Genomic DNA, 18,132 nt, shown 5'->3' with positions numbered 1-18,132 from the left:
CTAATCAATTATCTTTTGTTGCTTTAGCTGTATGCTATGGGTCATTGTCTTGCTGCAAGGTGAGTCTTCGGCCCAGTCTCAGGTCTATTGCAGACCCCAACAGGTTCTGATGTGTTTTAATTTTGCCATCTATGCAAGGTATCCCGTGATCTTATGCTTACCACATTGTATTAAATGTCTAGTATAATCTTCCTAAAACCGGCTGGCCTTGGAAGCATTCTGCTAAGATAAAATTTGTACAAAGCACATTGATTCATTGGCTCAGAAAAATGACAACTCTAGCTTGTTTAAAATTCTTTAACTGTCCTTCTAAGCAATGAGTATCTTGTCGGCAAAATTTGCTAATCGGATCAAAGAAAAGAGTCAGTGCGCCACCAAGCGCAGGTGAAACCGTAAAAATGGTACATATATAGTCTAATATAGGTACACATATAGTTTAATGATGTCCAATAGAAGTATTGCGCGCCATATTTTTCCGTTTTTTAGTTATAAAACAAGTTTGAAATAAGATAGACACTTTGTTTAACTTCAAGATAGTGTACTACTTTGTGTTTAACTTTCACATAAGATTTCAATGAAATATATTTATGTTTATGTTTGTGGTCATACCATGCCAAAATGTTGAAAAATGTAATACTTTTCAAGCCACTCTACTTGGAAATGGACTCTTGTTATGTGCTGGAAGAGGACCCTCTTACAAGGTGGGAAGGTGGAGAGGTCAACAGAGAGAGACCCTTTCAGCACCTTGTAGCACATATGAAGGTATGTGTCTAGAAGAGGGCTCATGAGTACTACCCAGATATCCCATCCCCTCTCGATCATGGATTTTACATAAACACAGAGACTAGAAAGTTAGAACCACGATGGTATGAGGGTGACATCATCCCCAAAGCCCTTGTCGATGTCTTGGCAGACAAGGAAACAGATGAGGATGATTTAACAGCTGATGAATTCCATTGAAAGATGGATGATGATCAGGAAAAGGAAGATGAGTTATATTAGTTATATTATATATATATATATTACAGTTATATTTTATCATAGTTCAAATGTATGGTTGAGATGCACTCAACTATTTCTCAATTTGGCTACACAGAATGTTAATCTATTGTTAAGAAATGTTGACAAGTCATTTTTATTCCTTGTCAGAATTTTGTTCTTTATAATGGGACTGCTGAGCGTAGCAAGCAGCACATATTACTATTCTAGGAAAATGGGTTTATTATGGGACTGCTGAGCGTAGCCGCGAAGCGGCTGCTTGCGAAGCAAGCAGGCACATATTGTTATTCTACCTCGGACAGTGGTTTATTGCCGTTATTATGGGACTGCTTGCGGAGCAAGCAGGCACATATTGTTATTATGGGACTGCTTGCGTAGCAGCAGCAGCGAAGCTGCTGCTTGCAAAGCAAGCAGGCACATATTGTTATTCTACCTCGGACAGTGGTTTATTGCCGTTATTATGGGACTGCTTGCGGAGCAAGCAGGCACATATTGTTATTATGGGACTGCTTGCGTAGCAGCAGCAGCAAAGCTGCTGCTTGCAAAGCAAGCAGGCACATATTGTTATTCTACCTAGGAAATGGGTTTATTATGGGACTGCTGAGCGTAGCAAGCAGCACATATTACTATCCTAGAAAAAGGGGTTTATTGTTGCGTAAATTATGGGACTGCTTGCGGAGCAAGCAGGCACATATTGTTATTATGGGACTGCTTTGCGTAGCAAGCAAGCAGCACATATTACTATTCCTAGAAAAATGGGCTTATTATTATGTGCCTATTCTACCTAGGACAGTGGTTTATTTTATTTTATTTTTTTTATTATTCCAGCGATTTTTCCGCTAAAATGCGGCCCGTACCGTACATCGCACCGGCACAAATGAGGTATCAAACGATGCGGCTCGATCTGACTCGCTGCGCTATTATTTTTCTAAGAATTCCCAGTTACTATGGCGACGCTATTCCCAAAAAACTCCCAAATTAACTCCCCATTGGGAATGAATGGGAAAAGGGAAGAGAAAATCACACATCAAGCACCTTTTTCCAAGACACGCTGTGCGCGCATACGTTATCCGACCGATATGAATTTTAGCTCATTTTGTAGGAATTTTTCCCATCTTTAGCTCAGTGTCGAAATCTTTTTTAAGGAATGAAAGCTCCCCCCCCCCCCTGTGTGGGTTCAAAGACAGTGACTGAATTAGCTTTCTCACACACTCTGTTGGCTAATTAGCCATCCAGTGCCGGGAACCAAATAATGTATTTGAAAAAATTTCACTTCAACTCGTCACCATGGCCACAATCTTTTCTCACTAGACGTCAAATTCTCACATTTTGTAGTCACGAGTGTCTTCTTTCAGACAAACTAACTTTCATTTGGCTAAGGTGTCATTTAGTACCTTTATTTTCCCTTTAAGCTCGGACAAGTCGGACCAACTCGCCTATCTCTGCCATGTTAATTTCAGGCGCCTTCCTCTCTCCATTTCTGATAAATCATAAGTTTTCAACCTGCTCTCATTTGGTCATTTTTGATCCGATTAAAAAAATGAGAACATGCTCGTGTTCCCCAAACCCTTGCCGTTCTAACGAGCCATTTCTTGAATCTGTATCTTCAACCGTTAAGTCCTGAGAGGCTTTTGTTCAAGGGGTGCTTCTGTCATGCAATCTCAATGCAATGTGGGTGCGAGACGTCACTTCAACTCGTTACCATGGCCACAATCTTTGCTCACTAGACATCAAATTCTCACATTTTGTAGTCACGAGTGTCTTCTTTCAGACAAACTAACTTTTATTTGGCTAAGGTGTCATTTAGTACCTTTATTTTCACCTTAAGCATCTTGAACCGTTAAGTCGTGAGAGGCTTGGTGCGTGACGTCTCTCCAACGTGTTAGTCCAATGTGTGTGCGTCAATGTGCATGTTTCTTAAAGGGACAGTAAGATACTTTTACTTTATGGTGATTATGCCTAACTTCCACATTTCTTGACCGATTTCAATCGTTTGAATTTTAAACTGTTCAGCTCATTTCCATTTTTTAAAATACATTTTCAAAAATAACACATTATTATTATTATTTTAAATTTTAATTTTTTCTATTAAATGTAATGGATTGGCAATTGATTAGGTACACCCTGGATTATCGCCACTCTGCCCACCCAGGGGGGCGGCCATCTTGGCCAATTAATTAGGTACACCAAGGATTCGCTCCCCTCCGCCCACCCAGGGCGGCGGCCATCTTGGCCAATTAATTAGGTACACCCAGGATTCTCGCCACTCCGCTCGCCCAGGGTGGCGGCCATCTTGGCCAATTAATTAGGTACACCCAGGATTCTTGCCACTACGCTCGCTCAGGGCGGCGGCCATCTTGGCCAATTTATTAGGTACGCCCAGGATTCCCGCCACTCCGCTCGCCCAGGGCGGCGGCCTTTTTAGCCAATTAATTAGGTGTGTACCTAATTAATCCCCACTCTGCCCACCCAGGGCGGCGGCTATCTTGGCCAATTAATTAGGTACGGCAAGGACTCTCTCCCCCTTGCCCACCCGGGTCGGCGGCCATCTTGGCCAATTTATTAGGTACGGCAAGGACACTCTCCCCCTCGCCCACCCGGGTCGGCGGCCATCTTAGCCAATTGACTACTACTAAAATTACTACAAGTACTACTAATACTACTACTTCTGTTTGTACTTGCTTACTACTTACTACTATACTACTACTACTATGTCTACAAGTACTACATACATGCGTGTTTCCACCTTGCAAGAGTCAGCAATTGCACATTTCTTGAGCGATTCCAGTGGTTTAAATTTTAAACTGTTCAGCTCATTACCGAAGAGTCAGCAGTCCCATTCAAAATTTGCGTGGGAATTTTTCTAGTTTTTATTTTTTATTATTCCAGCAATTTTTCCGCTAAAATGCGGCCCGTACCGTACATCGCACCGGCACAAATGAGGTATCAAACGATGCGGCTCGATCTGACTCGCTGCGCTACTATTTTTCTAAGAATTCCCAGTTACCATGGCGACGCTATTCCCAAAAAACTCCCAAATTAACTCCCCATTGGGAATGAATGGGAAAAGGGAAGAGAATCACACATCAAGCACCTTTTTCCAAGACACGCTGCGCGCGCATACGTTATCCGACCGATACGAATTTTAGCTCATTTTGTAGGAATTTTTCCCATCTTTAGCTCAGTGTCGAAATCTTTTTTAAGGAATGAAAGCTCTCCCCCCTGTGCGGGTTCAAAGACAGTTAGTGAATTAGCTTTCTCACACACTCTGTTGGCTAATTAGCCTTAGAGTGCCGGGAACAAAATACTCAAACAAATTGAAAAAATTTCACTTCAACTCGTCACCATGGCCACAATCTTTTCTCACTAGACGTCAAATTCTCACATTTTGTAGTCACGAGTGTCTTCTTTCAGACAAACTAACTTTTATTTGGCTAAGGTGTCATTTAGTACCTTTATTTTCCCTTTAAGCGCGTAGAAGTTGGACTCTCTCGCCTATCTCTCCCATGTTAATTTGGGCGACTTTTTCCTCTTCATTTCGGATAAATCATAAGTTTTCAACCTGCTCTCATTTGGTCATTTTTCATCCGATTAAAAAAATGAGAACATGCTCGTGTTCCCCAAACCCTTGCCGTTCTAACGAGCCATTTCTTGAATCTGTATCTTCAACCGTTAAGTCGTGAGAGGCTTTTGTTCAAGGGGTGCTTCTCTCATGCAATCTCAATGGAATGTGGGGCGCGTGACGGCTCCAAGTCAAAAATGGGTGTGCGCTCTTAAAGTGACAGTGACATATTGTTAGATTATGGTTAACTTCCACATTTCTTGACCGATTCCAGTCATTTAAATTTTAAACTGTTCAGCTCATTTACATTTTTTGAAATACATTTTCTGGGACAGTGAGATACTTTTAGTTGATGTTCATTAACTAACCCTAACCCTTGGAGGCTCTTCTTTGAGGTGTGCGTCTCTCATTCAATCTCAATGCAATGTGGGTGCGTGACGTCACTTCAACTCGTCACCATGGCCACAATCTTTGCTCACTAGACATCAAATTCTCACATTTTGTAGTCACGAGTGTCTTCTTTCAGACAAACTAACTTTTATTTGGCTAAGGTGTCATTTAGTACCTTTATTTTCACCTTAAGCAAGAGAAGTCGGACTAATTCGCCTGTCTTTTACATGTTAATTTCAGGCGCCTTCCTCTCTCCATTTCTGATAAATCATAAGTTTTTAACCTGCTCTCATTTGGTCATTTTTTATCCGATTAAGAAAATGAGAACATGCTCGTGTTCCCCAAACCCTTGCCGTTCTAACGAGCCATTTCTTGAATCTGTATCTTCAACCGTTAAGTCGTGAGAGGCTTTTGTTCAAGGGGTGCTTCTCTCATGCAATCTCAATGGAATGTGGGGCGCGTGATGGCTCCAAGTCAAAAATGGGTGTGCGGTCTTAAAGTGACAGTGACATATTTTTAGATTATGGTTAACTTCCAAATTTCTTGACCGATTCCAGTCATTTAAATTTTAAACTGTTCAGCTCATTTACATTTTTTGAAATACATTTTCAGGGACAGTGAGATACTTTTAGTTGATGTTGATTATGGTTAACTTCCACATTTCTTGAGCGATTCCAGTGGTTTAAATTTTAAACTGTTCAGCTCATTACCAAAGAGTCAGCAGTCCCATTCAAAATTTCCGCGGGAATTTTTCTAGTTCTTATATATTCTTCCACGATATTTCCGCTAAAATGCGGCCCGTACCGTAGATCGCACCGGGACAAATGAGTTATCAAACGATGCGGCTCGATCGGACTCGGTGCGGCATTATTTTTCTAGGAATTCCGACTTACCATGGCGACGCAATACCCCAAAAACTACCCCAAAAAGTGCCATAGGAATGAATGGGAAATGGAAAGACAAAATCACACACCTAAAGCACCTTTTTCCAAGACACGCTGCGCGCGCATACGTTATCCGACCGATACGAATTTTAGCTCATTTTGTAGGAATTTTTCCCATCTTTAGCTCAGTGTCGAAATCTTTTTTAAGGAATGAAAGCTCTCCCCTCTGTGCGGGTTCAAAGACAGTGAGTGAATTAGGCTTCTACCGCACTCTGTTGACCAATTAACTTTAGAGTGGCGGGAAAAAAGAAAAGTCTACTTCTATTTGCAAAAGTTTTACTTCAACTCGTCACCATGGCCACAATCTTTGCTCACTAGACGTCAAATTCTCACATTTTGTAGTCACGAGTGTCTTCTTTCAGACAAACTAACTTTTATTTGGCTAAGGTGTCATTTAGTACCTTTATTTTCACTTTATGCGAGGACAAGTCGGACGAACTCGCCTATCTCTTCCATGTTAAATTCAGGCGCCTTTACCCCTGCATTTCTGATAAATCATAAGTTTTCAACCTGCTCTCATTTGGTCATTTTTCATCCGATTAAAAAAATGAGAACATGCTCGTGTTCCCCAAACCCTTGCCGTTCTAACGAGCCATTTCTTGAATCTGTATCTCGAACCGTTAAGTCGTGAGAGGCTTTTGTTCAAGGGGTGCGTCTCTCATACAATCTCAATGGAATGTGGGGCGCGTGACAGCTCCAAGTCAAAAATGTGTGTGCGCTCTTAAAGTGACAGTGAGATATTTTTAGTTTCTGTTGATTATGGTTAACTTCCACATTTCTTGACCGATTTTTGTCGTTTGAATTTTAAACTCTTCAGCTCATTTACATTTTTTTAAATACATTTTCAGGGACAGTGAGATACTTTTAGTTGATGTTGATTATGGTTAACTTCCACATTTCTTGAGCGATTCCAGTCGTTTACATTTTAAACTGTTCAGCTCATTTACAAAGTCAAATGTGTGTGCGTGAAAGTGCATTTTTCTTAAAGGGACAGTGAGATATTTTTAGTTTCAGTTGATTATGGTTAACTTCCACATTTCTTGAGCGATTCCAGTTGTTTGAATTTTTAACTGTTCAGCTCATTTACAAGAGTCAGCAGTCTCATTCAAAATTTCCGCGGGAATTTTTCTAGTTAAATCTATTATTTGGTTCCCGGATTTTGTGTAATCATGTTTAATGTTGTGCCTTGATACCCTGGTCCACCTGGGGGCATAACATTATTCACTTTTATGTAATTCACTTTAGATAGTGTAGTACTACATGACCCATGTTTCAAATATTTTTTAAGATTTTATTTAGATGCAGAAAAATAGCTTAATCCCATTTGGAATGGTAATTCTGGGATTTGCAGTTTTTTCCAATTTAGGGTACAGTGGAGTATTTTGGTCATAGCTCCTCTAATACTCCAGATAGAAAGCTCATCTTGGACTTAAATTGAAGGTTACAAATGTGAGAAGTTTTGAGGCAGTGAGATATATAATAAGATGTTTGCGATGGATCACGTTTCATGGTAATTTGTCAGGCGGAGAGACATTTTTTGGTCTTTTAGGGTATGCTGAGGGTGATATTTGAGAATTAAAATACAGGAAGCCCATCAAGCTTCAGTCTTGTACTGCCATCTAATATGTGAAATATTGAGAAGAAAGGACCATTTGGGTCCAGTTAAAGCAGGTGTTATTGTCACAGTGCATCATCAGACTGCGGCACCGTACTAGTCACACCCTGTGCCGAAAAGTCAAAATATTCGGTCTGAGGCCTGCCTCCCCTCCGTGTGATTCTGGGGGTGAGAGGTAACTGTGAAATGTGGTGTCTTGAGTGTAAGTGGGTGTTACTACAGTATTAGAGAGCCAGATTGTAGGGATAGACATGTAACATAATCAGAGTGATCAAGGGCATCACTCATGTAATTGTGCGTTTCTGAAGGATGAAAGGGAGGAGGCACAAGATAAAGTGATTTACCACTATGGCCACATAACTGGAAAATTGTAAGCGATGAGGAAACCAGACTGAATCTCATAACTGACACGGTAAAATTAAAAGACTAGTTTTTTATCAATTAGAGCAGTGGTGTCAAAGTCCGGTCATTGAGGGCCTGAGTCTTGCATGTTTTAGAGGTTTCCCACGTTCAACACAGCTGAATCATATTTAAGATCATCAGCAAGCTCTGCAGGAGCCTGATAATGATCGTGATCATTGAATCAGGTGTGTTGGAGTAGAGAAACCTTGAAAACATGCAGGACTCAGGCCCTCGAGGACTGGACTCTGACACATGTGTATTAGAATTACATGCAACCATCCACTTGCATGGTGCAGAGTGGCAAAAGGGAACACGTGCCCTTTAATTTTGGACATGGGAGACTTTAAAGCCACAGTGCATAATTTCTGTTGCCTCTAACTCAATTGTCTTAAATGTGTATGGAGGTGCGAGGATCAAGGGGCGTCCACTGGCTAGCTTAAATCTAGGGATATCTGATGTATTGTCTGCAAATATCTTGCAGCTTCTCGTTGGTAACATGGAAACGGGCGTGTACCAGCTGCACTGTAAACAACGCATGACTACAAATTAATCCATGTTTGTGTTGTTTCTTGATTATTTTAGTTTGAATATACAGGGAGTCCTCGAGTTTCGTTCCTACATTGGCGATGTAACCCAAATTTCAACTTAAAGGCCAAATTTGAAGTAAGATTGGCCAACCATGTTTTTGAGTAATACCAATGGCTAAACCATTCTAAGCATATTTTCATTAATTTTTTTAACGCAACCCTTCCACAGGTTCTTGTTTTAAGCCATAGCAACGCCCTTGACAACGAAAATGCTTTTCTTCGACAATCTTCGGAAATGACGTCACACCGGGGAGATGCGAGGGCAGTCAGCCATTGTACAGTATTGTTGCATTGCTACTTGGTAAGATGACGCGTCCATGTGTGGCGATGTATTGTTCTCAATTTAAAGAAAAGTTGTATGAGTGGCCAAAAGATAACAGGACATGTAAGCTAAAAGCTAACGTCTCGAGGCTAATCCCGATCGATGCTATTCATATCAGCGATGAGTAATGATGGCAGTGAGACAAGTTGTTCTGGGAGTAAATTTTAACAGGTTGGCGGCGCTGCTTTGTTGATGAATGAAAATGACACATCCTCTTGGAAAACTGCCAATCATAACAATCTTACTGCATTTTATGATTCATGAAATAATTAAATATTTAGTAAGGCAGGGTTAGATAAGTAGCTAAGGATGAACGTTAGCTACCTATATACCCCTTACCAAATTAGTTCCTACATTACCCATGTGTTATGTTTGGACCCCCCCCCCCCCCCCCCCCACACACACACACACACAATTTATCCATGACATTCTCATAAAACACCCCAGTCTCCAATTGTGTCGGCGTATAAACACTGGATATGTGATATCATAGTATTTTATTTAATAGGTTTTATGAGCAAAGCATATTTTTAGTGTCTTCTCATATTTATTCGGAAAGTTATTGCTCAATGCAACTGCTGTCCCAACAATTCACCTGCCTCCACAAGACAAGCAGGAGGTTCAAAATCCACCTGTCCAGCGTGCAGCAGTAGCTAACCGAGAAAGGGAGTGAGCCGTAGCTGAGGCTCAGATCTGCAGCTGCCTCCGAACAAGAGATGGCTGAATGTGGGGGTCAGTTAAAACAGCCATCAAGATGACAAAGTTAGACCACTACATAGTGTTGATAAAAGTAAGTTAGGTGGATATGCTTGAGTCACTATACACTTGCATGATTCAAATGTGTTGGATGGCCGTGATACAGACATATTGAAATGGTGGTCACTGATCCAATGATTGCCATTAGTGGTAATCATATAAATACATTTATTATAATCATGTTTTTCTTTTCAATTTGTTCAGAGGTGCAGACATTGAAGTATTGTCCTCCATGCGAGAAATGTAAGAACAGGGCAAAACACTGGTGCATTGGTAAACAATGCAACTTGGGCTAACCAGAACCCAACAGGGAAAAAATCTGTACGCCATTGGTTGACACAGATAGTCAAGAGGAGAGTGACGTGGAAATGGACAGTCACCACATCCCATACCAAGATGTGGAATATATTGCAGGAGAGAACAGCGATGAAGATGAACCAACTTCATCAGATGATGAAGTGACACATCAGCTTCGAAGAAATCCGGTAAGATTATCATAATTCTTTTCATTGTAAATGAGATTTACACAAATGTACATTTATAACCTAAAAACTGAAATTGGCCAAATTGACAAGAGCATATTTTTGTACAGATAATCAACTTGCATTTTTAAGCTCATTTGATTCACATTTGTCTCCTAATAATAATTGTGCATTATTGAAATATATTTGTAGGAGCAATGAAAGTGAAGACCTTCACAAGCAGCTTGAAGTACTTGATGTTCGAGTCCTCCCAGATTACCTTTTTCGCCGTTTGTGTCCGCTACCGCTATGTGAAAGTGACACTGGACCAAGATCTAGGATGTTTGCACTGTTTGTGGGAACAAGCATCAGTGGTGTAATCAGCCCTGTGATAGAAACCTGCCTGTACTAAACGTCCTCCACAGCTCAGAAATCCTGTTCACTGGATGTTTGCCAAGCATAATATTCAGTGTCACAATATGTGGGCATGCTTCCACCAACAGGCCACGTATATCCATGATGCGCTGACAACCACATGGACAAAGAAGCAGTGCGCTCTTTTGGGGTCCATTAAGAAGAAGGAACTGGTCCTTGGAGGAGATGGAAGATGCGACTCCATAGATCACTGTTCCAAGTACGGGAGTTATAATTTTATGAAACTGGAACTCAACAAGTGTTCATCTGGTATAACCTTGTGCGACTAGCCCATAACCAGTGAACTGCTTTGTAGATTATATGCGGAATAATTATGTGACAATTACTTTAGTCTTATGACGCATATTGCACTTATCCTTTAGAGCATAGGTGTCAAACTCTGGTCCTGGAGGAAACATCCAAAACCTGCAGAACTGCGGCCCTCCAGGACCAGAGTTTGACACCTATGCTTTAGTGTAACAAGACTGGAGGAAGCTATGGAATGGAACTAGAGGACCTGAGAAGATGCGGTCAGGAGCTTTCTGAATTAACGTTTGACTGGCTTGTATAGTGTCCGTATGGAGCTCTGTCATCGCTCTCCCCGGTGTGACGCATCACTTCCGGGTTTGTCGGCCGCCAGGCTCTAACTTTGGAAAAAAGATTGTTTTGTCAGATATACAAAATATTATGGGTGGCAAATTCTCCACACATCAGATAGATTGGAGTTATTAATATATGCTTTTAAGAAATCCCTCGTATTGGAACATGAGGCCCGTTTTGTAGAGGAGCTATCCAAATAAAGATCCAGAGTGCAGTTTAAATCCCCTTCAATAATTAGATTAGTCTGTGAAATAAACGTCCTAAAGAAGGCAGGATGATCAAAATTAAGACCGTAAAGATTAACCAGAGTTACAGGAACTGAATAGATTTCCCCTGTAACAATAAGGTAACGACCCTCTATGTCCATTTTAGTTGAGCGGTGTCTAAAAGGGATGCCCTTACAAATTAAAATTGATACGCCCCTGGCCTTTATAGAAAAGGAGGAATGATAATAGTGACCAATCCACCTACAGCAGAGGTGGGCATCGAGGGCCGGAGTCCTGCAGGTTTTGCATGTTGCCCTTCTCCAACACAGCTGATATATGATCAGCTCATCAGCAAGCTCTGCATAAGCCTGATAATGATCCTGTTGATTGGAATCAGCTTGTGTTGGAAGTGAGAAACCTCCAAAACCTGCAGGACTCCGGCCCTCGAGGACCGAGATTGCCCACCTCTGACCTACAGTGTAATGTATTTTGGGAGCCATCCTTTAGGTGAGTCTTTTGAAGGAATATAATGTGAGATGACAGCGACTTCAAATGGGCTAGTTCTTTACCCCTCTTAACTAGATGGTTCAACCCCTTAACATTCCAAGAGGTGAAAGTAAGGCCTCGTCGTTCGCCACCTACACCATTATCTGGCATCAAAAAAGAAACTTGGCAGAATCTTAGAATTTCCATGGCAGCAAATATAACAGCATTCAGTAATGAGCAAAGTCCCCCCCCCCTCTTAACTCAAACAGAAACCCCCCAAAACTCTTGCAAAATCTAAAACGCACTGCACAGCACGAGTCAATGAAAAACAAAACAAAAAATATTTTCAAAATAAAAATAAAAATAAGGCAATACAAAAATGCAAGTAATAAACAATTCCTGGTAACCAAAAGATTAACCAATAACAACAATCCAGAAAATATGTGGTAAAAGTATCCCCACAGTCATTTCAAGTATTCAGAAAGGGAAGGGGGCAGTAGGGAGATGTCCCTATCGCTGCTCCACCGCCTGGAGATGTTCCGGCGATAATGGAGTGAAACATCAGGGAAGGGTGACCCCGGCTGATGACCCTTCAGCCCGCTCAATGGCAACATCGGAGGTGCGTCAGGCAGAAATGCCAAGCAGGTACAACTACCTGTGCTTGCATCTATATATTTATATATATATACAATAATAAATCAAACTAGAAAAATTCCCGCGGAAATTTTGAATGGGACTGCTGACTCTTGTAAATGAGCTGAACAGTTTAAAATTGAAACCACTGGAATCGCTCAAGAAATGTGGAAGTTAACCATAATCAACTGAAACTAAAAATATCTCACTGTCCCTTTAAGAAAAATGCACTTTCACGCACACACATTTGACTTTGTAAATGAGCTGAACAGTTTAAAATGTAAACGACTGGAATCGCTCAAGAAATGTGGAAGTTAACCATAATCAACATCAACTAAAAGTATCTCACTGTCCCTGAAAATGTATTTAAAAAAATGTAAATGAGCTGAAGAGTTTAAAATTCAAATGACAAAAAAAAAAGATAAACTGTTGGAGTAATTGCTAGAAAATAGAAGAAAGTAGGGGTGGGCGATCTTGCAAAAATTTGATATAACGATTTTTTTAAATAATAAAATCACAATTTCGATTTTATCATGATTTTTTTTTTAATCAATATGAAATAGAAATTAGAGTAGTATTGAATAAATTCTCGGCTAGTAAGGCTACACTTAGTTTGTGAAAATGAAGACTGTAATAATAAATACCTTTTGTAAAGAAAAATATTATTTATAAAGCAGCAAAACAATAGCAAAAAAAGGCACAGTTCTGTATTCAAGTAGTGTATTCAAAATAGTGAATGTCTTAAAGTGCATACAACTTGGCTGGTATGAAGTCATGGTAAAAAAAAAGAGAGAGAGAGAGCTTAGAGAAGAGAGGAGCATGTAAACACAAAGTTAAAACAAACTGCTAAGTAAAAAGCACCTTTTATAAATAAAGGTCAATATTGTAACAAGTTAACAACCCTTGTGAGTGAATTGCGGATTATGTAGTACTAGTCCTATGGTCTGAACGGGCCTTGAATGCAACACGTTAGCGTGTTGTTTTCTGTCATGGATGGGTAACTTTTGCAAATTGGCATTAAGGTGTTTACCACTTGGCCTGATCATTTCACAAACGCTACAGATGTCGCTTGTAAAAACAAAAAAAACCTGCATGTTTTGTATTTAGTGGCCACTGCCACTATTTCTCTACAATTTGCATACTTGCGAGGAATGGCGGTGTTTGGGGAAAAAGCAACAACTTACTAATTGGCAGCTCGTAATGCGGATCAAATGACATACGGCGTGAGTTTGGTGAACGCTCCTGTGATGGTTTGCTGTTTAGGTATGAGCAGTTATTAGCTTGGCTCTCATTGTACTGTGCGGGACACTGACAATTCAGGTGACGGTGTAGTGATGCCGTAACTTGTCTTCATCCTCGCCTTGCACACTTTGCATATGATTTTCGCCTGAACCTTGTCATTTGGCGTGAAGCCAAACCAGTTATGGACGATTAATTTCTCTTTGCGCAAACTCGCTCCTCCTGGACCGCCATGCAGCAGACAGGGGAGACGCAGACTATTTAACACTTGAGGGTAACGAGGCACAGGTGGACACAATCGGGGTTCAGGGGCGGGAACCGACAACACACAAAGAAGGGCAAGTAACTTGAAACGAGATGAGAGTTAGACTTCAAAATAAAACAGGAAATGACTAGACTAACAAAAACAAAGACGGACAAACCACACCATGGTGTAACACAAGGTCCCCCTGCATAAGTCAGCACATGTCCAGGCTCATTTAAAGTTTGTCAAAGACCATCTGGATGATCAAGAGTAATCATGGGAGGAAGTCACATGGACAAATTAGACCAAAATGTACTTGTTTTTCGTCTTAACTCCACTCGCCATGTTTGGAGGAAGAAAGAGGACAAGTACCATTCCAAGAACACCATCCCTACTGTGAAGCATGGGGGTCATGCTTTGGGGTTGTTTTTCTGCACAGGGGACAGGATGACTGTGCCGTGTTAAGGAGAAGATGAACAGGGCCATGTATTGCGAGATTTCGGCCAACAACCAAGGTCTTCCAAAATGACAATGAACCAAAGCACAGTGGCAAATTTGCAATTTTTTTCTCAAAGTATTACACCCCCTCTAAAAAATTTGCATATGTGGCTCTTATACGCCATTGTAGCGATCCATCTTGCTTCTAGTGCTAAATATAAAGACCGGAGGCAGAGATTTCTGGTGATGATGTTTTTTCCGTTTTTTGTAAAAAGGGTCGTTGGTGTACATGTGGCATGCTGCTGACACCAAGCACAAATAACATGCACCCACATATGGACAACCATTCAAATAAATAATCCTCACTGCTTTGCTTCTGAATGTTGTTAGCTGGTGTGTTTGTAAATGCTTTGTGTAAAGGTGTTGTGTCTTTTGGGAAGCACATTGAGTTGCTTCATGTAGGAAATATGCTACATAAATAACAAAAACAACCTTGCTTCACTCTGCCTTTGTTTTGTTTGAAACCAGAGAGCATTTCTCAATTTAAGAGCAGACTGTTAACGTTTAAAAAAATATGACACACTAAAATGTGTCTGTTATAGTACAAGCAAATGACTGACCTAGATGCTTTGAAAACCTGCTGATGGGGAACATTACAGGTGAGTACCGCCCAGCTCCTGAGATACATTAGACCAATCAGCTTCAACACATTAAAGGCAGGAAGGCAAGGGGAGAAAAAAGCCCCCATCCTGCAAGAAAGAAATGGTTATTTACACACTGGGCAGACTGTTAACTTTGAAACACAACTTCTATTGCAGTTAAGCTATCCAAAGATTTTACAAATGTTTTAACTTACCAGATCATCCCTTGGTTATAAATCAAGTGCAGGACATTCTCTGCTATTTTGAACTCCCCGTATTCAGGCTGAAAATAAAAACATTGAATAATAGTATGGTTTTAAATAAGTTTAAATATTTTTTTTATTAATTCCCCCACCTTTAAACATAGCTCATAAATTATCGAACCACGTGATTGATGTCCTCATCAATTTGAGTAAATGTACCAATATATATCAATACAAGAATTGATCTTGATTCACCTTGCTAACCACTTTTAACACAAGTGACCTTTCACAAAAGCCCACCCCCCTCAGTTGACGCTTCTGGGTCCAACAACCTTCTGGACACGTGCAATGTAAATGAACATACCAGAGTATGTCAGCGAGTATTTTTAGAGCAATACAAGTGCGATATCATCCAGATCGAGGCAAAAGGGTCTACACAGTATACAGTGGAAGGATATATTCATAATATTAAAATATGCAGAAAAGCAGACTTCATAAATCATCCATCCATCCATGCTTATCTAAGGTCGGGTCGCGGGGGCAGCAGATTCAGCAAAGAAGCAAAGTCTTCCCTTTCCCCAGCCACTTCATCCAGTTTATCCGGTGGGATCCCAAGGTGTTCCTAGGCCAGCTGGGAGACATAGGCTACGTTCACACTGCAGGCAAATGCGACCCAGATTGGATTTTTTTGGCCAAATACGACCTGTATCTGACTTTATATCAGTTTGAATGGCTCAATTCTGATTTTTTCATATGCGACCTGGGTCATTTTCATATGTGGTCATAGATTGGATACGTATCTGAATTTTTGCAATGCGTTTGCAGTCTGAACGGCCAGGTCGCATATATTCGAACTCGACGTCATGGAAAGTCTAATATGCACCGTTGTGAGTGACGTTGTATCTTCTTCTGAGCATGCAGGTCACTTTAGGGACGCATTACGTCCACACAGCAGACAGACTGAGGTCGCAATTCATAGGTAACGTGAACGATTACTCAAAAAAATTGTGGGAGGTGAGAATTGCAGACCTCAGTTGGGTTGCCTTGTTGATATATATATATATATATATATATATGTATATACATATATATATATATATACATATATATATATATATATATATATATATACATATATATATATATATATATATATATATATATATATATATATATATATATATATATATATATATATATATATATATATATATATATATATATATACACACACACACACACACACACACAGTATATGATTACCACCAGGATATTGTGAATGTCCCACAATACCCCCTCAAGCACTTATATTGGGTATATTTGACGGTCAGATTTTGACTTGCATGGACGACATTCTTTATGGCATCAAATAAAATGAATTGAACTGTAAGAAAAAAACAAAAATAAAAATCATACTTTAATTTACGAAAAAATTGAGAATGTTGGAAATAAGGTTATATTTTTGTAAAACAAGGGTGTTTTAATGTCAGGTTTAGGCAACCTGGAACATTTAATAGACAACAATCAGAAAGGAAGACAAAAGATTTATATATTTTAAAAAATTTACTCGCCAAGGAGAGCGGACAAGAGAGCTTACATCTCTCCACTCTGAACACAAACTCGCAGCTCCTCGACTTTTATTGTATTTAGATAACAACGCAGACATGTTTTAAGGTTAAGCCTCAATCGTAAAACATTCCAGTCGCCATCCTGTGATAAGACCACACAGCTCTTTTTCTTGTCAAGGAAGATATCAGGAGCATGGGTCAGACTCCCCTTCACAGAATAAATGCTTCACAAACTTAGCAAGAGTAAATATGGGGTAAATACATATATATATATATATATATATATATATATATATATATATATATATATATATATATATATATATATATATATATATATATATAGTTTATGTTTTGACTGTAAAGTGGTTATTATGGAGACCCAGCGAGAAAAGAAGCAATCTTGTCGGCCCTATGATTTGAAACAAAAACACAAAATGATATCTTAAACCCATGGGTAGTATGGTGACCCGTTATGAGCTTTTTGATGTTTTTGATTAAGCTATTTTAAAATAAAATAACACCCACTGGTTGGTTTTGGGGCTGTGCAATTATTGCATAAGTTGGGGCTCTAATTATGCTAAGATAACAATGAAATTGAATTGACACACCAATGACAAAGACAAATGTGGAAAAATGCAGTTTGTGAATTAAATTGAACAATGGCAGTATTGGCTTTACCAAAATATTAGAAAACCATTTGAGCAGACAATTGATTGCTGATATGGTTACGACCTCAGTTTTGTTTAGAAAACATGAAGTAGAACTTAAGCCAGTATCATATACCGGTATTCATTGTTTATGAAATGATTATTTTGCATGGTGGCTTTATTATAACTACATATAACTTTGGAAAAATGTATTACATTAAACTTAGCTACATGTAGTATAATACAATTAGTTTTGAAAAGTGCTTGCCTATGAGTCTACTATGAGAATATCTAAAAATTCTGCCCCTTCAAGACATGTAAGCTACAATGTTTGTTTATTTTTCTTTCCGCAAATTCGGGCCCGAGCAGCCACGGCTACGAGGTCCCTTGTTCTTGTAATTATGCCGTTGCTTTTTATAATCTTGTGGATTGGATAATAATTTTGCGTTGTGAGCCATGAATGTTTCAACACGGGGCATATTTGGTAAACATGGTAACAACACTTTACTACATATGAATTTGATGTTTTAAATTTTTTATGTTTTAAAATTGTTTGTGATTCAATGTTTTTGTTAGAGCGGTGGATTTTTATTGAATTGAACAAAAGTAATGTACAAGTAAAAGTACAATGTGGATATTACCAAGTACTGATTAATACTTGATGATTTTAAAACTTTAAAATGAGTTGAAATTGTTCCAGCAAAACAACTGGGCGTTATTATTATGGCAGCATTAGGGTTTTGTTTTATTTTGGTGTGTTTGTTGTGTTTGT

General features: G+C 39.5%; 1 protein-coding gene across 13 annotated transcripts in view; it reads right to left on the bottom strand.

Moving 5' to 3' along the window:
* Window positions 1–18,132, bottom strand: part of tmc3 (transmembrane channel like 3) — a 212,202-nt gene that overhangs the window by 19,495 nt on the left and 174,575 nt on the right. For all 13 annotated transcript variants that reach the window (XR_013293749.1, XR_013293751.1, XR_013293750.1 and 10 more), the window contains 2 exons: window positions 15,155–15,222; window positions 14,919–15,047 (listed from right to left, as the gene is read on the bottom strand). Coding sequence is in view for 10 of the 13 variants with exons in the window: in XM_077562800.1 (XP_077418926.1) it covers window positions 14,919–15,047; window positions 15,155–15,222 (197 nt within the window). In the remaining 3 variants the exon portion in view is untranslated. The remainder of the gene's footprint in view (window positions 1–14,918; window positions 15,048–15,154; window positions 15,223–18,132) is intronic.

The sequence above is a fragment of the Vanacampus margaritifer genome, chromosome 4 (genome assembly GCF_051991255.1).
Source record: "Vanacampus margaritifer isolate UIUO_Vmar chromosome 4, RoL_Vmar_1.0, whole genome shotgun sequence".
In the NCBI taxonomy this organism is placed as follows: Eukaryota; Metazoa; Chordata; class Actinopteri; order Syngnathiformes; family Syngnathidae; genus Vanacampus; species Vanacampus margaritifer.
The sequence above is the reverse complement of the archived record's forward strand: the minus strand, read 5'-3'. Positions and strand labels throughout refer to the sequence as shown.